This window comes from Musca autumnalis, unplaced genomic scaffold, assembly GCF_047663935.1.
Source record: "Musca autumnalis isolate F117 unplaced genomic scaffold, ASM4766393v1 scaffold_3, whole genome shotgun sequence".
Classification (NCBI taxonomy): domain Eukaryota; kingdom Metazoa; phylum Arthropoda; class Insecta; order Diptera; family Muscidae; genus Musca; species Musca autumnalis.
The window spans coordinates 8,908,031-8,934,448 of record NW_027411866.1 but is presented as its reverse complement, the minus strand read 5'-3'; the positions used below and the strand labels follow the sequence as shown (position 1 = coordinate 8,934,448).

General features: G+C 32.5%; 1 protein-coding gene across 50 annotated transcripts in view; it reads left to right on the top strand.

The window, feature by feature from the left end:
• para (sodium voltage-gated channel paralytic) overlaps nucleotides 1-26,418 on the top strand; it is a 329,221-nt gene that overhangs the window by 257,050 nt on the left and 45,753 nt on the right. For 25 of the 50 annotated variants that reach the window (XM_073974066.1, XM_073974067.1, XM_073974104.1 and 22 more), the window contains 4 exons: nucleotides 6,047-6,169; nucleotides 14,945-15,067; nucleotides 22,184-22,378; nucleotides 22,708-22,953. In XM_073974066.1, coding sequence (XP_073830167.1) covers nucleotides 6,047-6,169; nucleotides 14,945-15,067; nucleotides 22,184-22,378; nucleotides 22,708-22,953 — 687 coding nt within the window. The remainder of the gene's footprint in view (nucleotides 1-6,046; nucleotides 6,170-14,944; nucleotides 15,068-22,183; nucleotides 22,379-22,707; nucleotides 22,954-26,418) is intronic. The other 25 variants (XM_073974080.1, XM_073974083.1, XM_073974064.1 and 22 more) reach the window with 1 other exon arrangement.

Here is a 26,418-nt window from a genome sequence, read left to right as displayed (position 1 = left end):
AGCGTAATTTGACATAGAAAAAAGCCCATACAGACGTTTTATTTTGAAAAAGTTAATTCAGCAGACTACTTCTATATAAAAAAAACAATTCAGCTATAAACATGTCTTTTCAGCTAAATTTTTCTTTAAAAAAGGCAATTCAGCTATAGAAAAAGCCAATTCAGCAGACGTTTTATTTTCAGAAAGTCAATTCAACAAACATTTGCTGGAGAAAGAGTCAATTCAGCAGACTTTTTCTACATACAAATCAATTCAGCAGACTATTGCTATATAAAAAGTCAATACAGCTATAAAAATGTCTATTCACCTAAATTTTTCTTTAAAAAAAAAAAAAGACAATTCAGCTATAAAAACCGAATTCAGCTAATTTTGATATTGGAAAAGCCAATTCAGAAGACGTTTTATTTTTAAAAAGCCAATTCAGTAAACTTTAGTTTGAGAAAGAGTCAATTCAGCAGAATTTTTTTACATAAAAAGTCAATTCAGCAGACTATTGCTATAAAAATGTCAATTTCACTCAATTTTTCTTTAAAAAGGCAATTCAGCTGAGAAAAAATCAATTCAACTATAAAAATGTCTATTCAGTTATTTTTTAGAAAAAGGCAATTCGGCTCTGGAAAAGCCAATTCAGCATTTTTCTATAGATAAAGTCAATTCAGCCAATTTTTTTTTCTATAGAAAAATCAATTTTGTCAACTTTTTCTATCAAAGAGGCAATTCAGCCAACTTTTTCTAAAAATCTGATTAATTGGAACTGATTCGGATTCCGTACTAATGCTGAAGGCTTATCTATAAAGACCTCCAATATTTAGAAAGACCTCCCAGCCGCCTATAAGACTCCCTCCCTACCTGACTTTTATTGCATTTCTATAACAGTTCCTGTCTGCCCTTTTAACCGCTCCTTTGAATACCATACACAGGCACAGAGTTCATCTATAAAGACGAGATGTTCTCAAGCTCCGCTATAAGACTTTATTCAGCTGGTGTATTGAGACTTCCGTCGTACTCTGAGACGTCCTTCTATCCATAAAAAATGTCCTTCAACTTGTTTATCGACTTCCGTTTACCTAGTCTATAAAATAACAATTCTGATCGACATTCTTTTCAGCTCGTCTTTAAAGACTTACATCAACTTCTCTATAGAGAACCTTTACCTCATCTATAAAGACTCTCTTTAGTACGTCTATAAAAACTCCCTTCAAATTCCGGGAAGAAGGACTCCCTTCATATTGTCTATATAGCCTTCCTTCAGCCTGTCACCTCGTCTACTAACTTCCTACAGATTTCGAACTTGTTCGTCTCTCCTTTTACAATTACACAAAAAAGTTCCGGTCCATAATAGAGTGATTTCATTGAAAAAAAAATAAATTATGCGTTCTTAGATCGAGTTCCATACTACAGTAATTTTATGAAATTGCTGTAGTGGGGAACTCGATCTAAGAACGACTAATTTCATGAAATGTTTTCATTGAAATCACTCTAGTGTAGACCGGGACAAAGATACATTTTTCTATAGTCCCGATCCACACAAAAGTGATTTCAATGAAATAATTTCATGAAATTAGGCGTTCTTAAATCGAGTTCCATAGTCCCGGGTCACACTAGAGTAATTTCAAAGAAATTTTGACATGAAACATTGCATTTTTGGGAAAAATTCATAATTTCAAGAAACTAGTGTACACGGTTTCATGTGTTTTGCAATTTTGCTTTGTTGCAATATTCGTATGAAACAAACAGACCCTTTTATTTTACATTTTCTTTTACTTTCATGTCAAAATTTCAGTGAAATTACTCTTAGTGTGGCCCGGGACATAGTGATTTCATTCAAAAAAATGAAATTATGCGTCACTAGATCGAGTTACATAGTAGAGCAATATCATGAAATTGCTGTATTGGGGAACTCGATCTAAGAACGACTAATTTCATGAATTTTTTTAAATGAAATCACTCTAGTGTAGACTGTGCCATAGTAAAGACTAATGCCAGACTGTGAAACTGGCACTGAAAATTTTCACATTTTACAGGGGTTTTTAGATCGAATTACCCGCTACAAGCAATATAGTAAAGTGACTTTAGTATGGAACTCGATCTAAGAGCGCATAATTTCATGAAATTAATTTCACTGTCTGCAGGGGGTCAAAGTAATGAAATGAAATTGTTGAAGTGAGGACTCGATCTAAGAATGCCTAATAGCGACCGGGACATAGGGAACTCTTTGACTAATCAACTATGACAGTGACCGTTTACTCTACGATACGTCACGTATACTTAAGCTACTAATAACTAACTTCTACTAATAAACTTGTGTCATATAATTTTTGTTTTGAAATTACTTACTTGCCGCTCCTAAAAACAACTATTTCAATGTTAATTGTCTAAACGTATATAAGGTTAATTCAATACAATTTTCGTATAAATTTCTCTCTCTATATAACGTGTTTAACAGAAAGCTAATGGCTTCTTTATAAGAAAATAATTTTCTTCTTCTACTTCTCGCTGTCTCTCTTTCTATTTCAATGTAAAAATCCCAATTGTAATATGAATAATATATAATAATATATATTTTTTAACCTTCAATATTTCTACATGTATATGTAACAACTATTCGTATATAGTAAAAAAAGAGATGTGTGTATTATATGTAACACGAAAACATATGTCTATGTGGTGTTGCTAATGTTGATTTTTATTTTCTCACAAGTTTTTTTATTTAAGAAATTTAATGTATGGAGGGTTTGCAAATTCAAGAGCAAAAGCTAATTTTTGAAAATTATAACTAAAATTGTAATTATTGACATTAATTTGTGGCAAATTGGCAACCATTATTTAGTTTGACATTCATTTTCTAGCATGTAAAGCCTCTTTTGTGAATCTTTTGTGAAGTTTGAGATGCTTTGTCTCATTTGAAGAGGAGGGTAAACTCTCTCTCTCTCTGTGAAAGTTTATCAAAGCTAGAGGCTGGATTCTTGTTTTATGAAAATTTGAAATGAAAAATATTTTCTTTATAATTTTTTTTTTTCATTTGACATTTGCTTTCTTTAAAAAAGTTTTCATTTCACATGTTCATAGTCCGCATCTACGTTAGGCAATTTTCCCTGCGGCAATTGTCAGTTTTGACGGAGAGAGAGGTGAGGCATACGGTAACCCTTTGCCTCTCAACACCATCTCTCACCCACAAACTGACAATTGCTGCAAGGAAAATTGCATAATGTAGATACGGACTTAGAAACGCAATTGAGCCCCAGAGTTGTATTCGTTTATTTCTTTTCTCAGTGTGGCCAATGTGGCGTTTTTAAAACGCCTTTACTAATTGATTATTGAACATTTTTGTTAATTGATTAAGAATTTAAAGAAAATTTCGAATATTTATTGAAGAAAATAGCACAGTTAGCAACAAAACTGTGTTAATAAGTCCGGTTTCAATTATCTGAATACCTTGTAAGCCAAGGTAGCCTAAAAATGACATTAAAATGTAATTAAATTTTAATTAATAATTAATTTTACTGTAAAAATATTTAGAAAAATTCCAATGTGGCCAATATTGCATAAATATAAAAACGCCATAAAATAAAAAAACTCACCACACCTCATTTTTTGATTTTAAATAAAAAAATCTTCCCAAATTGGCACTTGCTCTTGGAAGTATGTATGAAAAATTTTGTTTATATATAATTAATAAAATAATGTATAAAAACCAATTGTATTAAGACTCTTAAGGTCATTTATATTTGCACTAAAGTATTTTATAGAATGTGATATACATATTTGTATAAGAACTGTTGGTTATAATATATATCTATTTAATTTTGTTGATTTCTTTTAGTTGATTTAGTTGTATTTTTGCTTTAGCTTTGTAAAAAAAACAAAAACAAAACAAAAAATCTAATAATAAACGTATCTATGTTGCTAGTTGTTGTATAAAATTTGAGTTGAATATTATGGTATACAAAATATTTAGGAAAATATATTAAACAACGATAGAAAGATATTACCATGTAGTGTAACAGTAGATATTTGAGATTATAACCAACAAAAATGTTTGTAGTTAACTCACCATCGAAGTTTTGTGGTAGAAAACCTGTAAAAATGATTACAAATCTGAAATATTAGAAAAATTTGTTCACAAAATTAGTATCACTGCACCCAAAATTTACAATTTCAGATTTGTGATTATATTTGGTACCTTTACTTGAGTTTTAAAAATGAAAAGTATTTTTTAGAGTATATTATTGAAGCAAAAATAGTCTGGATTTAGTTTTAGAAACAAAAAAAAACTAATGTAAACAAATTTTTGCTAGCCCCCTTTTCCAAAATATAATATCATGTAAAACTAACAAACCGTAGTTGGTTTATTACAAAACCTACTAGTTGGATCTAAAACAAGTAAATCCTGAGAAAGTAGCTGTTTGAAAAAATTGGATTTTTGTAAAATACCTTCCTTATAGCTGTGTTAAATAATAAAGTAAAACCTGAATAAGTAGCTGTTGTAAAAAATTTCCAAAAATTAGAATTTTTGGTAAAACCTTCCAACAAATCTTCTCATAACAAGTAGTTACACAATTCCTTTCCCTTTTTATAAAATATATCAAACTATGGTCGCTCATTATACCAACAAGAAAAACATTTAAAAGTCTCTAGACTTTTTCCTGGTCCATATTTTGTACAAAAACCCCGTTTTTTGTCATTTCCGAAAATAAAACGGACCCAAGCATTATTATTTCCCAAGCACTTCCTAAGATATAATCTTGATCTCTTCCAACAATATAACGCTAGATTGTGAAGTTTGCAAAGTAAAACCAAAATCCACTGTAAAATAATTCCACCAACCAATGAAAAAAAAACCAAAACAAAACAACCAAATTTTGTAAAATATTCCAAAATATCAACAAAAATTCAAAATCGAAACAATATTCGAATATGAAGCAAATTGAATACGCCTGCGCAGTGGTGGCAGTGTTTTACTTATGAAACTCCTAACATTTTAGCAAGGAAAAGCTTTAAACTTTTTTTGAAAACCCAAAATATCGCTTCGTCTTGGGCAATTTAACAAACAGTAGGCTAGAAATTTCATACAAAATTAATCCTTTTAAGCTGGGAAAATGTTTGAGATGTTGTAAGACCCCCTCCTATAATGAAAAAGAAACAAAAAGAGAACCTAAAACCACACAGCTACTTCTCCATTGAGTCCGGCAGCAAAGTTAAAGCAAAAATTTGTCAAAATTAAGGCAAACCAAAAACCTAGTAGATTATTTTACTACCTAAAACAATAACAAATATTTTATAAAAGGTCTGCAATAAACAAATGCTTGTTCTTATCTTGTGTTTTTTGAACTATTTCACAGAAATTGTAAATAAAAATTTTTGAACAAAACTTGTAAAGAAAAAGCTTTGAAACCATCATCAAATTCTACCATTTTTTAATTTTTTGGTTTTGAGCATTTGTTTATAATGGACCTCTACTTGACACTTTAAACATAAGCTAGGGTATTTTTAGGCCACCAATAAAAAAGCGTTCTAGGTTAAGTCCTTAAGTTTTAAGTAAAGCCCTCCGATGTTGTCTATTTCCAATAAGCAAACAAAAATACAACACTGTATGGCATTGGCTTTGTCTAAACAAGAAACTCAAATACTACCTCTACAAATAATTTATTTATGCTATATGTGTTTTGTGTTCCATATATATTATCTTTAAATGTTATTTTTTATTTTTATTTGTTTTGGTTTAATTAAATTTTTAATTTTGTTTAATTCTCTTAAAGAAAACAAAAATTAGAATGACTTTTGAGGAGACTTTTAGGGCCAAATACATTTCAACGACCTTAATTTGAAAGGGACAATGCCTTCACCCCCAACTCCAAACTTAAACAGAAAAACCCCACATTTCTACTCTCTATTTCTCACAGTCACAAACAAAACAACAAATTTTTTCCTATTAAAAAAGACTTAACTTAAAGAAATGACAATAAAAAATAAACTAAACAACAACCAATCCCCTCCCCATTTTATGAATCGAACAAACAACCAAATCAACCATTTGGCAAACTAGGTGTCGCTTATCAACTTCGTTGCTTCACTTGCTGGAGCTGGTGGTATACAAGCCTTCAAGACTATGCGAACGTTAAGAGCACTGAGACCACTACGTGCCATGTCCCGAATGCAGGGCATGAGGGTACGTACTTTCTTTACACATCCCATAACATTTTCAGTAATATTTTTTTACCAAAAAAAAAAAAACATTCAACGAACAAATCACCAGGTCTTTTTTTATAAAAAAATAAAACAAAATCATCCAAAAAACATATATTTTTTCAAAAACCACCGTTGTTATTTTTAAAACATTAGTACTTCAATGAACACCCCTTAATATATTTTTTTGTTTAATCCATCAAACTGAAAATCATCCCCTCAACAGAAAAACCAGTAACTGCATTTAGTTATTAGTAACATTTTTTGACCAGAATAAATTTGTTTTTTATTAGTTTTTTTACTTTTAAATTAAGTCATAGTCCCAGCAGACTTCATTTACGAGTTTGTCATTATAGTATTGTATTCATTTCAGTTTGTTTTTGAAATTAACCCCTGAAAATATTTGCATTTTTTTCTTAGACGTAAACAGCATAACATTTTCAGCCAAAAATTTGTTTTTACCAGACATTAAATCACTCTGTTTTTCAATTAGTTGTTAATTACTTACGTTACTGAATGAGTTTCATTTTGAATGCCTTTAAAATAATTTGGAAATGAAATTAGATTAGTTTTGAAAAAAAAAACAAACGAACAACACGCTTAAATAATTAATAAATCAATGAACCAAAATATCCCATGGACATAAACATTTTGTTATCACCCGAAAAAAAAAACATGGAAGTATTTAAAATATTATAATAAATTATGATTTCAATTTTTTATATAGGCACAAATGTCAATATTCAAACCGGATTTCAAAAATTTTAAATATACTAATGTCAATATAGTTATATGTATACAGAGTTCCAATTTTTCTCGTATGTAAGACCGTGTTTAGACATTCAAACTGGAAAGAAAATTTTTCTTCTCAATATCTTTTAAAATTTCCTTGTTGTTTAGACACGGAAATAATGTTTGTGTAAATTTTATAATATTTCTTATTCTTCTTCACACTCATTTTCTCGTTTTCAATAATCCGTAAGGAGGATCTTAAATGGAATAATGCAGAAGAATTTATACATACATTTTAATTTTGATATTTCCACTTATTTCGAATTGTTTTTGCTTAAAAAAATAGTTTTTCCTGAAAAAGGGTTTTTAATAGTCTTCGCTGTTGTTTGTTTCTCGACAGAGAATATAAAATGAAAGAAAATGCAAAAACAAATCTACAGCCAACCTCAGGTTGTATACGAAAAAACGAAACAAAACAGAATTTGCCAGCACAGAGGTGTGTGTACCCCCTCTTATTCTTCTCTACTCCCTCGCCAAAAAGCTCACTTCTCTGTAAACAAATATGGCATCGAACGACGCTCTCTTTAAAAACTTTTTACACGACAAATTTGGGCGAGTAAAAAATAGTAACATGGTCGTCGGCGTCTAATGGGCTGGTACGCCGACTTTAACATTTGTTCCATATTTTTTTACGTTTTTTTTTTCATTTTGCGTTCCCGAACGTTTTATAAAAAACATTTGTGTGAGCACAATTTTTATCTATTTCTCTCTTTAACAACTTTTACTATTCAAAAGTACGGGAACAAAGCTTATGCTTAGTTTACATTTGGCGTCGTTTCGTGATTTCGAAGGCGTTTCGTGATTTCGCGCGGAATCAAGCAAAATTTATCATGATTTCGCATACAAAAATGAAATCCTCTCATTTCGTGATTTCAGCGAAATCAACATCGAAATCACAGTACACATGATATACAACCCTGCTTTTGCCTAAAAAAGTACCAAAAGTTGCAACACTTTTCACGTATCACAATAAACAAGGTAGAAGGTCAATTGATGCAACAAAAGATTTTAGTATAAAAATTTTTAAACAATGTAAAAAAATATTAAATTACTTTGTTACAATGATATTTTTTATTGTGTTCCCGTACTTTTTAATGGTAATGTTAGAAAAAAGAGCGAATTGTCAAAACTTGCTTCCCCATAAAAATTTCTTAAAAAATACGGGAACGGAAAAATGACGGAAATTGCAAAAACTCCAGCATAAATATCAAAATCAACGTATCGGCTATCATATTAGATGCCAATGAACATGCTTGCTGCTAGTTTCTACTAGGCCAAAATTGTATGGCAGAAAACAGGAGAAGAGGGTGTTATTCGGCGCTATTTTCGTTTAAAGAGAAGTGCAAGTCTTGCTAGATTTCGGAGTATGGGAACGCATTTTTAGCACTAAACGGGAAAACTACTGCAAGTACTAATATTGTGCAGGTTCTGAGCAGAATTTTTATCTATCAAATGGCCTGTTCCCGTACTTTATAAAGGGGTAAAAGTTGTAAAAGTCGTAAATTTTGTGTAAGGGAACGAAAAATGTGTAAAAGTGGTAAAAATTTTAAAAACTTTTTGGTTCTGGAACAGAGCTAAAATTTATTATAACGATGTCTCAAGGATAAAATCATTTTTTGATTTTTTCATTTGTTAGTACTATACACAATTAATACGATATATAGATAATTTTACGATAATTTTCCAAATAAAGTTTTAAAGTTCTATATTGTCGTATATTTTTGATGCTTAATTCAGTTTACAACAACTTGTTTTGAAAATTCATGTTCGATCAGCTGCGCATATGCATCTACCTTGATCATTGTGATATGTTTGAAAACAACAAAAAAATAAATGTAAACACCGGGGTGTATTTCAGGATTTCGTGAAATCCAGTGGATTTTGGAGCGCAAGTATAAACTTGGCATTAAATTTTTACACTTTTTAGAACCAAAATCGCAAATCTTGTTAAGCAATAAAGAAAAACGCGTTTTTTTACAATTGGTTACATTGCCAACACTAACGAACCACAACTTCACCACTAACACAAATCTGGGGTGTAAAATATGGATAAGAGGTTATTTTCAAAAAGTGTAGCATACTTTCAGGTGTTGTATTAAATCATTTTGATAGAGATGCCGAATTAAAATTTGTTTTCATTTCGAAAATCGCAAATGCTAGGGATATTCAGGAAAGATTTCCCGAATGACGATTTTTTCAGGATTTATAAAAAGTAGTAAACGTCGTAAACGTTTAGTAGATTTTTAAGGTGTGACCCTCACTTGTAAATTTGAGATAATCAAAATTTTTAATTATTTATTTTAAAGTAGAAGTAAAATTTTCAGTCGATCGGAACAATAATACAATATTGGAGATATAATCCTTGGAATGAAACAAATTATAGGGTTTTGTATGCAACATAGAAACTAAAAAGGTGTTTTTCTCGAAATTATTATTATTATGGCATATTTATTTACATCTTGTAATAAATCTTAGCCTATTCACAAAGATTATTTGTATATATTTTCCATTGATTTCTGTCTTGAGCTATTTTCTAAGTTCGCTAAAAAGATTTAGATGTTTCTTGAGTCACTGATCTGCGCAAAGTAGATTTAGGGCGTCCTCTTTTTCTTTTTCCCTGTGGATTCCAGAGCTGCATGAGTTACATCGTTAGTGTCCTTTTTTAACGTATGTCCAATCCACCTGTATTTTCTGCGTTTTATTTCACGTTCTATTTCAATTTGGTTCGTCACTTGCTATAATCGCTCGTTGCTTATAGTTCGTGGCCACCATCTTCTTAGAATTCTACGTAGGCGCCTGTTAACGAAGCACTGTAGTTTGTGAACTATCGCCTTTGTTACATACCAGGTCTCGCTTCCAAAGATAAGAGCAGATTTCACACACGCGTTGAAAATTCTGATTTTTGTGGGCTGTTTAATATTTTTGCAGCTCCACACACGACTCAATCGAGCAGAAGGTTGTCAATATCCGCTAGTATTCCTCCGACGTCGTCAACAACACTGCCTAGATATTCGAATTTGCGAACATCTTCCATCTCTACGTTGCCTATAGTCAGCGTGTTATCGTTGTTAGTGTTAATGCGCATACTTTTTGTTTTGGTTGTGTTAATTTTTAGGCCAACTTTTTTAGTCTCGTTAGCAAGCAAGGTAACTTGTGTTTGCATATCCTGGTATATATTTGCTAGTAACACAATATCTTCAGCGTATGCCAGCTCGCAAAGTTTTCCACTTAGTCTCCAATTAATTCCCATATTCGCTTGGTTAACTACTTGCAGCATAAGGTCTAGTGTGGTAATAAACAACAGTGGGGATAAAGCGCATCCTTTTTTTTTACACCGCTGATCGTTGGGAATGGATCGCTGAGTTGTCCTTTGTGCACAACTCTGCATAGTCCTCCGTCATAGCTGTTTTTAATAATGTTAATAATTTTTCTAGGGATGCCTTTGAATTCTATCGCTTTTCGTATACATTCTCTTTTCATTGCATCAAATGCTTTCTCAAAGTCTACAAATGTTAGATACAGACTTGAGTTAAGTTCGACCGACTGCTCTATGAGAATTCGTATGTTGTTGATATGGTCTGTGCAACTCTTGTTTGCTCTAAATCCAGCTTGGGTGTGTAAGATATTGTCGTTAAGCGACTCTTTTATTAGACACAGTAATATTTTATTAAAAATTTTGGTTACGGATGGAATAATTGATATACCGCTCCAATTGTTCCTGTTCTTTAAATCTCCCTTTTTAGGTACTTTTATTACTATAGATTCCTTCCATTCACTTGGTAGATCTTCCTCATTCCAAATCTTTTGAAAGAGGGGCAGAAACAGCTGATCCACCTTTTGTGGATCGACCTTATAACATTCCGTAGGTATTGCATTCGGCCGTTTTACCCGATTTTTGAGTCGATATTGCATCCACAATTTCAACGAATGTGAGTGGTTCGGTAGAAATATCTAATCTTGGGCTTAGTGGATTTAATATTTGTAGTTCCTCCTCATTTTTATCGTGGATAACATTTAGTCTTCGTTAAAAATGTTGCTTCCACGCAATCATTTGCTAATTTTTATTTGTCAATAGAGTGCCGCTGTCGTCTACAATCATATTGGAACTTCTGGTCTTGGTTCCACTTAGTTGATTTATGATTTTAAAAACATCCTTGCAATTTCCCATTGCATCAGCCGTTTCCGCATCTTTTCCGAGGTCGTCCATATAATTATTTTTATCATCTCTGCTTTGTTCCTTGATTAATTTGTTTAGCCTTTCGTAATCTCTTTTAAATATCTCATATAGTGCAACATTATTCTCTTCTGTGGCTAGCATTTTCCGCTTTACTTCCCGCCGATTTTCTATTAGTTTCCAACTCTCTTCTGTTATCCATTCTTTCCGCTCGGATTTGCTGTATCCAAGGGTCGATTCGCATGCATTCCTTATGTCGTTTTTTAGCCTTCTCGTCGTTGGTGCTGTCATCATAATTGATATTTATTTCCTCCACTTTTCTTCGCAGTTCATTTCTCGTTGCATCATTTTGAAGCTTGTCAGTATAAAATCTTCTTCTTCCTATGGTGTTTGTCCGGGGTTTTCTTAGCATGTTTAACTTAAGTTCACTGACCACAAGATAGTGATCACTTCCTATTTCGGCGCTTCTTCTGTTCCTCACATCAGAGCAAATATTAAACCATTCTCGGGAGATGCAGATATGGTCAATTTGAGATTCAAATGTTCCCGTCGATGATTTCCATGTTACTTTATGTATTTCCTTATGCGGGAAGACAGACCCAGCAATCTTTAGATCGTGATTGTTGCATGTCTCTAGTAACAGCTCGCAATTTTCGTTGCAGGATCCCAGCGCATGTTTCCCCATTATAATTTCATAATTTTTCTCGAAATGGCATTTTGAAATGAGTTATCAAAGACATCAAAATCTAGTTCTTCATCGATTGATTTTATTTTTAAATTTCTTTTTTTTTTTTGTCCAGAAACCCTAATTTTTTTAAGCCAAAAATCGAAATTTTCATTTTTTAGTCCAACATTTAAGTAAAATCTATTTTTTTGTAAATCGATCGATGAAGGACTAGATCTTTATATTCAAAAAAGCCCTCAAAAATATATGACTATTAGTTTTTAAGCTAGAGTTGGCACCGCAAAACGCTTTTAACCAAAAGTGTTTCGTGGACGGCCATTTGCAACACAACTACTAAGATGTGCCCTTTCATATGGCAAAAAAATCTAGCAAACAGTTGGTAGTTTTCTTGGGAAAAATATGAAAAATTGCATTTTTATGGGCTTTACAAGTAGGGGTCACCTCTTAAATGATAAAAGTGGCAAAACTAGTAGTTTTTGAGGTAAGGGAACGTTTTTACAGTAAAAAATGGTAAAACTTGAAAATTATTGCACGTAAAGGAACATAGCTTATAACATTGAAACGAGTTCCTCTCAAGTTGGCAGCAAATGTGGCTGATTGTTGTACAAGTTGTTTCTTAATCAACTTCGGACTTGATGTACTTCCCTTCATCGAGCTGTCCATAATTTGACTTTTACCAGTCTGCAAGTGGCTTTATTCTTAAATTGCTTACTTAGCCCCAAATAGCATCTGTTGGCCAACACTAATCCTCGTTTTATTTCACAACTGATGTTTTTTGTTATGCTTATGGCGGTGCCAAGGTAGCCGACGAAGTCTCCTACTACCTCCAAAATGTATGTACCAACATTCAAAGTTAGTGCGAGATTTGTGGACGTATTACGCGTCGATACCGTCAACTTGGTTTTATCGCCGTTCACTGCCAGATGAACTTTAGAAGATTCTCTTTCGACCTTTGCAATGGTATCAGTTACTTCTTTTACCGATCGACCCATGACGACGCCATAGACGTCGCCATGTTACTTGTTTGTATATATTGTTCCACTTCTCTTGACTTTCGCATCTCGTATAACCTTTTCCAACAAGATGTTGAAGAGATCACACGACAGGCTATCTCCTTGTCTGAAACATCTATTGGTAGTAATCTCTTCGGAGAGGTTTTTTCCTATATATGGATAGGTTCATATAAGCCTGGACGTCATTAGTAAAGTTCCTAGTTCCTGGAGCGGATCGACCTTTCTAGTTTCTTTTGTCAAAAAGAACTAGTTCCTTAATATAGTTCCAAATAGTTCCGAGAGCGATATAGTTCATGAATCTCTCTCTATCATCGTTCTTTCTATTTCCTTCGTTCCAAATAGTTCCGAGACCGATATTGTTCAATGAATCTTTTTCACTTTCGTCGTTCTTTTTATTTCTTTCGTTCCAAATAGTTCCGAGAGTGAAGTTGTTTAACGAAGCATTCTCTTTCTTATTGTTTTCATCTTTTGGTGGATGAATTGACATAAAAGTAAATAAATTGCAGCGATGTAACGTGGTAAGCATGTCTAGCTACGGCATCAATCACAACCAAGAAAAGTAAAGGTGACAAAGGACATTCTTGTCTAACACCTGATATAGTAGTAAAGGGTTGTGACAATTTTTCCTTGTACATCACTGTACATTCGAAATTGTCGTAGCTTCTGCGTATAACAGAAATGATTTTCGTGGCTACCCCAGATTTTTTAGTTCTGCCCAAACACATTCGTTTCAAAGAATTGGGAGCGCGTTTCAATGGATTGCTCGATTATGATCCGTAGATCCGTCCGCTTGTTCTGACCGCAGTTTGCAATAATAAGTGAATGCAGAATGTCTCCGAAGAATACGGGGTCACATTTTAGAATTTCAGCAGTAATGTTGTCAATTCCTGCAGATTTTCTATTTTTAATGGCATCAGTTCATTCAGTCTCATGTAACCAGACGATTGGTAATACTAAATATTCACTTCGAGGTACAGGATGCTAGTTCCACAATACATTATTTCTTATGAACTTATTGACATTTGACCTATAACTTTGTTTTCATTTTCCACATCTCTAAAATACTTCCTGTTAAACATTTCTCCTACATCGAAGAAAATAAACATCTACACCAATGCCAATTTATTGTACGTTATTTAGCTAATTTGTAAGTTTTTTCTTATTATTTTTTTATTTCGCTTAATTTCATATATTTTAGTTTAAAAATTCTACGATATTTTGTACAAAAAAATGAAACTAATTTTGATCACCTGGAAATGCCAAAAGATCAAGAAAACAATTTAGAAAACCATTTTTATCACATCACATTTGTTGTAGTGTATTTATTTATTAAAATTACAATTTTTAAGTATTTATGGTAGTTAGTTAAAATATTGATAGTCAAAATAGACTTGCCATTAAACATATCGTACGATTTATCTCAAAACTTGTAATCATTTCCAAACATTACAGACAATGTTGGTCTTCTTTATGTTAAATATTTGTAAATAAAAAACATTGTAGCTATTTTTATCTCTAATTTAATATCTGCTTTATATTATGTTATTGCTTCTTACTGATTGCTGTATACTTTTGCCTGTTAGTGTGTTGAATTTGTCTCATGCATGTTGTAAGCACAATCATTAGGGATTTATAAATCGATTTTTCTTTGTATTTAAAGACTAGAATCAGCTGTTTATTGCCTGCCTTACTTAGGCGAAAAAATCGATTTTAATTCCCCTATTCATGTATCCTAGATCAAACTTGTCTTCACTTATACTAACTCTTCACATCATCATTCATTTTATTATAGAAATTTGATTATAGTAAAATATTATCTTCACCAAAAATAATCATACAAAAATAAAAAGAAACTTAAATGACTTATATTATAATGTAAAAATCAATTTTATTTATTTCCTTTCCCAACAAACAAAAATTGTCAACAACTACATTTCACCACCAACCACCCATTATTCCAACATCATTTGCAAAATCAAAAACTCCAAACATCATCCTTCCAAATATTCTGCTAAAATACAACTGGCGCTTTTACTACTCATCCAAATATCCAACGAAAACCTGTAAATCACTCTCACATCCCAAAACAAAAAGGTTGTCGTGAATGCGCTGGTTCAAGCTATACCGTCCATCTTCAATGTGCTATTGGTGTGTCTGATATTTTGGCTTATTTTTGCCATTATGGGAGTACAGCTTTTTGCTGGAAAATATTTTAAGGTACGTTATCCAAAATATAAAAAAAGGAAAACTCAAAATAAACCCTCAAAAAACCAACTAAATTGTGGAACTTTTTGATTGAAGAACAACTAAAATCTATAAATACGAAAATCCAATCAAAAGGTTACCAAAATTCTGAATTTATTATTAAATGTATACTACAGAGCAGTTAAAAATTAGCATTGATATTGAAATAATCGTAAAAATCAGTTTATCAATTTGCCTTGAATGAATTAAGAATAAATAACTTGATATGAAAATACGACCATTAAAAGCGTATCTTTGCATCTATTTTTCGTAAATAGTTGATTAAAAAGTGGTATTCAAGTTCTATAGACCTGGTCTTTAACAACTTAATACCTTCCTTATTGCAATTGAAAAAATATACATATTTATAAATAAAATAAAAATAGTGTATAGAATTAGAATCTATAGATAATATATGCTACAACATTGGAATTTCACTTTTACTTTTTTTAATAAATATTAAGTAGAATAAGAATATAAATATAAAAAGGAATTAAAAATTATCTCCGGAATTGAGGATTGAAAATAATAATTTGTGGGTTATTACTATTAGACTGAGGCGATCTTCAATCGCAAAAGTATAACAACTTCAATTCCATGCTTGCGGGCATAGGGAATTAAAATCCTCTGAACCCCCGAAAAATCAATTTATTTTAATTAATTTAAATAATTATATTGTCATGAAATAAGGAGTTGTGTTGAAATACACACATTCAACAAATATGCAACGATCGTTCCGCGAAAGGTTTGAAAATACAAAGTTCGAGCTCGAAGAATTTGTATTCATGCGAACATTATATTTTTTTTCTTATTCTGCATCAAATTGTAGACTAATCTAGAATATATACATAATTTTTCGAGTTTCAGGAAAATATTTCCAAGTGCTACTCCATGGTCCTCTAATGAGAATAATGTTTATAGTAGGTGATGCCTGTTGACCCCGGTTTTAGTAGGTGGTATATGGGAAAGCGTTACAAACGCAACGACAAAGTTCATATAACCTGTTCATGGTAAATGGGAATTCTGCTTATAGTAGGTGGTTATGGGGAAGCGAACAATGAGCAATAAAAAAGGAAAAATTTTCCAAGTGCTCCATGGTCCTCTAATGAGAATATTGTTTATAGTAGGTGATGCCTGTAGACCCCGCTTTTCGTAGGTGGTATATGGGGAAGCGTTACAAACGCAATGACAAAATTCGTATAACCTGTTTCTGGTAAATGGAAATCCTGCTTATAGTAGGTGATATATGGGGAAGTGAACAATGAGAAATAAGATGCAATGAAAGAAATAAGATGCATAAAAAACTTGTATTGGAATCAAAAAGCTCGGATGGAGATAAACAGTGAACCAACAGACGAAATTGAAATTTCAAGAGGAGTGAGACAGGGATGCATATTGTCCCCTTTGCTGTTCAACATTTATTCCCAGAAAATATTTAAGGAAGCCATTGAAAGCGAACGAATAGGAATAAAAGTACATGGTATAATAATCAACAACATGCGCTATGCAGATGACACTGCAATAATAGCTGCCAGCATATCTGGTCTACAAAAGCTCATAGACAAAGTTACTTGTGTGAACGAAATGTATGGCCTAAAAATAAACATTAAAAAAACCAAATACATGGTTGTGAGTAGGAAGAACGATCAATATAACACCACCCTAAAAATTAAAAATAATAATATTGAACGAGTCACAAATTTTACATATCTTGGGGTATTATTAAACGAAAAATGGGATTCGTCAAACGAAATTAAACGACGTATAGAGATGGCCAGAGATGCCTTTTTCAAGTATAAACAAGTATTAACAAACCACGACATAAGCCTCTCAACAAAAGCCAGATTTGTGAAATGCTATATATGGTCTGTACTACTCTACGCGGTTGAGACGTGGACCATCAAAATTACCGATGAGAAAAAGCTTGAATCCTTCGAAATATGGGTCTATCGAAGGATTTTAAAGATACTCTGGACCGACCATGTATCAAACCAGGACGTTTCTAAGAAGAATGGGATTAGAAAGACAACTGCTGCAACATGCCAAATCTCGAAAAATTGCATACCTAGGACACCTCATGAGAAATGACAAATATAAGTTTATGCAAACCATTATAAAAGGTAAAATAGAAGGAAAAAGAGGAAGAGGTAGAAGAGAACTGAACTGGCTGAAAAATATCCAAGACTGGACAGGCTGCCAAGATGAAGGAAATGTGATTTCGGCTGCAAGAAATAGAGAGCTGTTTATGCCTGTATAATCATTATAATATAAATATGAACTTATATTAACACATTTATAATTCTATTGTATGATCGCTTATATCCGGATAACGGATTTGCAAATAAAGAAGAAGAAGAACAATGAGCAATAAAAAAAGGTATATAACCCCCTTCAAGGTAATAATGCTTAGGAGGAAGATGGGAAATCTGCAGTAGCTTATATATGTGAATTTTAGATATAAAGGTGGTAGGAAGGACATTTATATAATCTTCTACATTCTGAAAATATCGTTTCTATTTATAGTAGGTGGTAAATGGGGATACTCCCTATAGTAGGTGACATATGGGGATGCGTTACAAATGGAATGTCAAAATTAATATAACCTCCAGATATAAACTTCTACAAGGTGATAATATCGATTCTATTTGTAGTAGAATCAGCACACTATAATAGGTAGGAATTAGGGATTCTGCTTATAAGTAGGTCGTACATGAGGAAGCATCACCAACTGAATCACTATAAAATGTCAAATTTTTGGCAGTTAGGAAATTTCGATAATCTTCTACACGATGAAAATGTCGAATGTATTTTTAGTAGGTGGTGTTTATTGATGTTAGTTATAGTAGGTGGTAAATGGAGACTCTCCTTATAGTAGGTGGAGCATGGGGATGCGTTTCAAACGAAATATCAAAATTATATATCCTCCTTCATTGTGAAAATATCGATTCCACGTGTAGAAGCATCAAAAGACTATAATAGGTGGTAAATAGGGATTCTGCTTATAGTAAGTAGGTGGTACATGGGGAAGAGTCACAAACTGAATGACCAAAAAAAAAATAAAATCACAATCGCTAAAAAATATCAAAATAAGTTGTTAGCGAATGTCAGAACTACGTGAACTGTGTTCGTAGAAATTATTTTTACATCACAATATTACTGGTGATAAACAGGTAGTAAATAGGGATTCTGCTTATAAGTAGGTCGTGCATGCGGAAGCATCACAAACTGAATCGCTATAAAATGTCGAATTTGTGCCAGTAAGGGAATTTAGATAATCTTCTACACGATGAAAATATCGAATGTATTTTTAGTAGGCTGTGTTTGTTGATTCTGGTTGTAGTAGGTGGTAAATGGAACATGGGGATGCGATACAAACGGAATATCAAAATTATATATCCTTCTTTATTGTGAAAATATCCATCCCACGTGTAGAAGAATCAACAGACTATAATAGGTGGTAAATAGGGATTCTGCTTATAGTAAGTAGGTGGTACATGGGGAAGCATCACAAACTGAAAGACAAAAAAAATTACAATCGATAAAAAGTTTCAAATTAAGTTGTTAGCGAATGTCAGAACTATGTGAACTGTGTTCATAGAAATTATTTGTACATGATAAACAGTGGATACACCACGGTAAATTTATGTGCAAGAATTCATGTGAAACGAATGCGAAAGCCGAATGACCATGGAGACAACGTATGTATTTGATAAGATCAGAAGAGTGTTACGTTTTCTAAATTCTATAAATGCGAGCCACCGTGGTGCAGTGTAATCACGTCCGCCTTGCACTCAGAAGGTCTGCGGTTGAATCCATGACCAGAACATCAATATTTTCGGCGGTCGAAAATCCACTCAGTGTAATGTAGGCAACATTTCCTGAGTATTTCAGCCATGTTTTCTTACAGGGGGTGTCGTAACACGATAAAAACTAAGACCCATATCATTGTGTCAATATGAATCGGGGTGCACTCATTGATATGAGAGAAGTATCCCTTGTCTCTTCGGGAATGTTGTGGGAACATATGTATGTATGAAAAATGGTTCAGAAAATCACAAAGGCTTTCTCGAACACAATTTAGTCCATATTTATATTAGGCAATTTTCCTTGCGGCTATTGCCAGTTCGATGGAGAGAGAGGTGAGGCATATGGTAACCCTTTGCCTCTCAACACCCTCTCTCATCTACAAACTGGCAATAGCCGCAAGGAAAATTGTCTAATGTAAGTATGGAGTTATACCTTGAAGAAAGCAATCAGCAAAAACGAGCAGAATATGATTCGAAGTCATAATTCTTTATCATGACCAAAGTCTTAAAAGTGGTTGACATTTTGAAACACCCGTCAAAACCTATTTCGAAAAAAGTGGATTAGAATTTTTTATAGACCTTTTGGTAATCAGTTGCGTTGATCGTAACAAAACACACCTAGAGGACTGTATTTCACTTAATATCAAAAACTGGGTTGCTTAATTCTTTGCATCCAATCCGCATCGGGTTTTCTTTTGGCAGGGAGAGATGAAAAGAAATGATAACTAAATAAAAGCCAGTAATGAAAGAGTCAAAGTCAGGAGGGGCCGACAGACATGGGGTGTTTGGTACATCAAATCAGGCGAAAATATATATAGGAACTTTATTCAAATCTGAACGGATTTAAATATTAATTGTTAAGCCTAGGTTTAGACCTAGGTCCGCAACACATTTCAAATCCCACAAAAATTGGACAGACGTGGCGTGTTTGAAATACAATAAATCGACCGAAAATATATGTGAAGCACCGATTTTAATATAACTTGGGAAATATAGCTCCTGCTAGACCAAATTCCGTCACACACTCCACATTTCCTCAAAATCGGACAGACGAAGCGTGTTTGGTGCATCGAATATTTGAGATCGGTCAAAAATATATAAGGATGCTATATCCAAATCTGAACCAATTTTAATATAATTTATGAAATTTATTTCTGGAGCAAAATTTCGTCACATATTTCGAATTTCATGGCAATTGGATAGACATGGGGTGTTTTGTATATCAAATCGGGCGAAAATATATATGGGAGCTATATTTAAATCTTAATCGATTTCAATATTATTAAGTAAGATTATTTTTCAACCATATTCCATCAAAATTGGACGCACGTATTTGTTTGATAAATACAAATAAATGAAATCATTTCCAGACCAAATCGGTTCTAGACCAAATTCCATCACATTATCGGATGCCAAAGAAAATATATATGGGAGATATATCCTAATCAGAACTGATTTTAATATAATTTGGGAAACTTATTTCCAGACTAAATTGGCTATTATAGAAAAAATCCATGAACTTTTCTTAGTCATTAAATCTCCCTTCCTTCCACCTTACGTTCTTCATACTGAGTCCTACATGTGCCCTACAGTAGGCAGGGGCGATTTGTATGGAAGGAAAAAAGTAATAGTGGGCGCCTGGAGTTTCTGATTCTTGAGATTGTACTGAGCAAAAAAGTCCATTAGACCATATGTCTACGGTGAAAATCGAGCCCCCTGATTTTGACTTGAAATTTTTTTCAATGATATTTTGGCCAAACCATATCTCAGAAACTTGACCTATCCTAAAAATTTCCTTTTGGGTTCTTAGTACACTCACCAAGGGTTTTCATCTCCAGAAGGAAATTTCCACTCACTGACTTTAAGTCAAATTTTGTAGCACAGTGTAATTTATCGATATTTTCCGAAAAATGTGCACATTCTCGGGGCCATAACTGCCTGAAGGAGCGTTCCAATGGTTTTGCTGTGTACTAGAGAGCTCTTAATTATTGTCTTGGCTACAATTTTTGCCTTTGTGTTGGATCGAAAATCTCAGTGGATTGGCTGTTACATATATGCCAAAATATCCAAAAAAACTTGAACAAAAACTTCAAGTCAAAAACCGGGGCCTCGATTTTCACCGTAGACATATGGTCTAGTGGACTTTTTTGTCAGTACAATCCCAATAATCAGAAAATCCAGGCGCCCGTGGTGGTGTTCAAATCGCCCCACCCTACCCTACAGTCTTTTATACACCGATTAACGTGTTTCTCAATTCAGATTCTATCATTAAATACTACCGACTTCATATTGGCATTTCTTTCCATAACGAGTTCGCGTTAATAATGGAAATCCCGTATGGACATCTCTAATTTCACTATTGTGATTTATGACTATACCTTACAAAATATTGCATACTTTTTGGAGTTATCTCATCTTCACCACCGTATTTATTTTGCGGTGAATAACAGAGGTTCACGTCAACGCTGACAATGAACAGTGTTGCCATTTCAAATTATGGACATATAAAATTTATTAGAGATTTTTCCTCTAAATCTAATAAAATCTCTTTATATATTGAAAAAATATTCAAAACTGCAGTGGAATTTTGTATCTAATTTTTTGAGGTACCAACAAAAATCGGTAAAATCAAAATGCTTATAATTTCGGTAATTAACGAAATTTGTTGGTAAGTTAACAACCAAAAAAGTTGTCGCTAAGCCTATAGCAACAGTGTTGGCAACTATTATTGATACTTTTCATTCATAATTTTGCGTTTTAATTTTACCAATTTTTTTCGGTAACCCGAAAAAAGAGTTAGCGATTCGCAATACTGGTTTCTCTTATATAGAATGTAAATATGTAGTGTGAAATTCCAATGTTGTGGCATATCAAACATATAAATAATTTATTAAAAATTATTTTATGTAAATTTTAGTCAAAGAACTAAAAGAAAGATTCACTAGCTTATAAATATTTTTAGTACGAAAAACGCTCGCCTTAGCTTTATTAGATATTTTTTAGATCGAACTGAGCGTTGCACTTGTACAGAAAATAAACCGAAACAATCCGGTGGCCACCACCTTAGAGTGGAGAATAGAATTATGCTAATTAGCTGCTTTATAGCTTTTATTTTTTATGTTTATGTAATTATTTTCTTTGTATAAAATTATACCTTTTTTATTGTATATAAATGGGTAATAATTGCAATTGTAAATTTCTTGTAATATTTTCAATTAATAATTCTATCTTTTTTCCCTGCAAAAAAAAAAACAAATTACATTTTTGTCTAATGTATCAACAGTGTAAAGATAGTAATGACACTGTGCTAAGTCATGAAATTATACCAAATCGAAATGCCTGTAAAAGTGAAAACTACACCTGGGAAAATTCAGCAATGAACTTCGATCATGTAGGTAATGCGTATCTCTGTCTATTTCAAGTGGCCACCTTTAAGGGCTGGATCCAGATTATGAACGATGCCATTGATTCACGAGAGGTAAACTATCTAAAGAAAAAAAAACTTAAAACACTTAATAGTAGTTTTGAACACGTTTTTCTTATTTTTATAAACAAAACCCTAATAATAATAATTTTTCTATTTTTTACCTTTTTCTTATTCCTAACAACAACAATGTAATGTCATGAAATGTTAAACAAAATCAAAAACATTCACCAAAAACCAAATCATCATCGAAATCACCTACAAAATAAACTTGTCCTCCACATAACAACCAACCAACCCCCTCGAAAACACCAAAACATCTTTACTCCAACACACCATCTACCAACAAAATACTCTCCAACAAAACAAACAAAAAAACACAGGTGGACAAGCAGCCGATTCGAGAAACAAATATCTACATGTATTTATATTTCGTATTCTTCATTATATTTGGATCATTTTTCACACTCAATCTGTTCATTGGTGTTATCATTGATAATTTTAATGAACAAAAGAAGAAAGCAGGTGGATCATTAGAAATGTTCATGACAGAAGATCAGAAAAAGTACTATAATGCTATGAAAAAGATGGGCTCTAAAAAACCATTAAAAGCCATTCCAAGACCGAGGGTAAGGCTTCGAATTTGAATCAACCCTAACCTAAATAATAAAAAACTGAACTAACCAAGAACAAAAAATACCAAGAAAATAATAAACTAACACACACAAAATGCAAAAATATAATTAGCGTACCAAAACAAAAACCAAAAAGCCAACAAATTAAAAAAAAATCTGTGCCAATTTCCAAAACTTAAAAAAAAATTATCAGGAACCCAAAAAAAAAAGTCCCCTTTTAAAACTCTATCTCTTCTCTTCAATCTGTGTGTGTTGTGTGTGAGTGGGGCCTCGAACAAGCAAGACCCCCCCAAACTAAATAACACTCTATAAAACAACCGCCAAACTGCCACAAAACTCTATGCTCTACTACCCCCCCAACTTCTCTTTCAATTTCAATCTACACAAAGTTCGTTCCACAACTGTTCTCAATTTCCAAATACCCAAAAAAACGAAAACAAACCAAAAAACTAGAAAAAAGGTTGTCTGTTATTTGAATATTTTTATGTCTGCCATTTGAATATTTTCAAATGTTTCTGAAAACAACAACAAATGCGTACAAAAAACCAAAACCAAATCGTTTATCTTTTCTTAATAATTCTCAAACGATCGAAAACAAATTTAACTAAACTTAACTATCTAGCCACTTGTATGCAATGTGTATGCATTTTTTTCTACTACTCTCAATTCTCAATTATATACAAAATCAATTATATATACATACAAATATAGTATATATACAAAAAAATGGCATGTTTTCATATTTTTTTCAATTTCTTACAATACTCAAAACAGACAATTTGAATTTCTCAACAAAAAAGGATATGTTCTAATTTCTCAGTAAAAGTGATTGGCAACGAACGATGAACACACAAATTTTCAATAATGCATGTTAATGCATGTTCTTGAATAACATGAATATTCCCCCCCCTCTCAGAAACCAAACACCCTACCAACCAACAACACCCACACTGTCACCACAACCTTATTAACCTCTAAGAAATAATCAAACTCAGGAATGCTAAAATACTAAACAGAGAATGGTGTAGCCATATATTGCTATACATATATAATTTTTTTTTAATTTTTACTTTCCTAAGCACCTCTATATAAAAATATATATCTTTTATATAAAATACCAAGTACTCAGATTTTTTTTTTTTGGCATACAGTGTTGTAAAAGGCAGTAATGTGGGAGATGAATCCACAAAGAAACTCATCATCAAATTAAGACTGTTATTTAATTCTAATGAAATAGTGCCGTCAAAATTATGTGCATAATATTGGGTATATCACTAAAATGTCAAGATTATTAATCATTAAATGGTGTGAAGTTTTGAATTCGTGCTATATTTGGCTCCACTACTTTACCGGAACTTCTTCCATGTTTTATTTTGTTTTTTTTTATTTATTCAGTTTTCAAGATTGTTTGGTGGAGTTTAGGACATTTTCTGTCAATTGACCCTTGACTTACAATTTTAAGCGACAATATGTGGACTATCTTACACCTTTTTCACTATTATGTGGCCCACCCTTTCATTATTTAACTTGTAGTAGGTAGTATATGTAGATTCTCTTTAAAGTAGGTGGTATATGAGGCATCATGTAATTTCTATAAAAATCGTGTTTGGCAACTCCATTCCATAACTTGGACAAAAAAAGTTATAATCCAACTCATCACTACTTAAATGGTTACGATATACAGCATAGTTTTAGGCATTTTAGCAAATATTAAAATCTTCTATATATATAAAAATGGTGTAAAAAATGTATAGTAATTCATAAAATGAGAACGGCTAGGCCGATTTCTGTAAATTTTTTTGTCAGTTATTCGTATTTTCGAGGAGAAGGTCTTTACGGAAGAAAATTTTGGAAAATCTCTCTGGAAAAGTCGGAAAATTGGAAAAATCGAAAATTGCGTTTTTTTATTCCTTAATAGCGAGACGAAGTTCGCCGGGTCCGCTAGTATATAATACAAATATTAAAATATATAAATATAACACAATGCTCCTCAAGTCCAAATTTTTATCGTATATTCAACTCCGCATTTTCTTCTTAACATCAGTCCTTTCCTTGCTTCAGCTATATTAGGCTTCAGATAATTTCTATAAAAATAACGTTTGGCAACCCTATCTTATAACTTGAACAAAAAAGTTATATTCCAACTCACCACTACTTGAATGGATACGATATACAGCATAGTTTTAGGCATGTGAAGAAATATGAAAAGGTATTATTTTATTGGCTCGATGGCGGAGCACACAATTCTCCTCAAGTCGAAATTTTTATCGTATATTCAACTGAACATATTCTTCTTACCACTGGTTGTCCCCTCCTTTGTTATTTAACTTATATAAGGTAGTATATATTTCAGAAATGTTGGCGACATTTCCTGAGTATTTCAGCCATGTAGAACTTCTCTACAAGTGATGTCTTAACACACGCCGTTCGGACTCGGCGATAAACTGTAGGTCCCATATCATTGAGCTAATATGAATCGGGGGGACACATTGATATTATCCCTTGTCCCATCTGGGATGTTTGTGGAACAATTATATATAAGGTAGTATATGAGCATTCTCTTTATAGTAGGTGGTATATGGGGCTTCAGTTTATTTATATTAAAATCACGTTTGGCAATTTTATCCTATAACTTTGCCAAAAAATATACAGCATATTTTTAGGAATTTCCACAAATATGAAAATAAATTATTTTATTGATTGGATGGCTGTGGACACAATGATCTTCAAGTCGAAATTCCTATTGTATATTCAACTGAGAATTTTCTTCTAATCATCAGTTGTGCCTCCCTTATTTAACTTGTAGAAGGTAGTATATGCGCATTCTTAGTATAGTAGGTGGTATACGGGGCTTCAGGGAATTTCTGTAAATATTACGTTTGTATAACTTGGACAAAAAGAGTTATAATCCAACAGCATAGTTTTAGGCAAGTGAAGCCAAATATGAAAATGTATTATTTTATTGGAAATTGTTATCGTATATTCAACTAAACATTTTCATCTTACCATTAGTTGTTGCCCCTTCCTTTCATTATTTAACTGATAGTAGGTGGTTAATGCTAATTCTCTTTATAGTAGGTGGTATATGAGGTTTCAGGTAATTTTTATAAACATCACGTTTGGCAACTCTATCCTACAACATGGACAAAAACGTTATAATACAACTTAAATGGTTACGATATACAGCATAGTTTTAGGCAAGTGATGGAATATTAAAAGGTATTATTTTATTGGTTTGATGGCTGTGGACACAATGCTCCTCAAGTCGAAATGTTTATCGTATATTCCTCTTAATATATTATTTTTACCATTATTTGTCCCTCCCTTCATTATATAAGTTATATTAGGCGGTCTATGCGAATTCTCTTTATAATAGGTGGTATATGAGGTTTCAGGTAATTTTTATAAAAATCACGTTTGGCAACTCTATCCTATAAATTGGAAAAAAGTTATAATCCA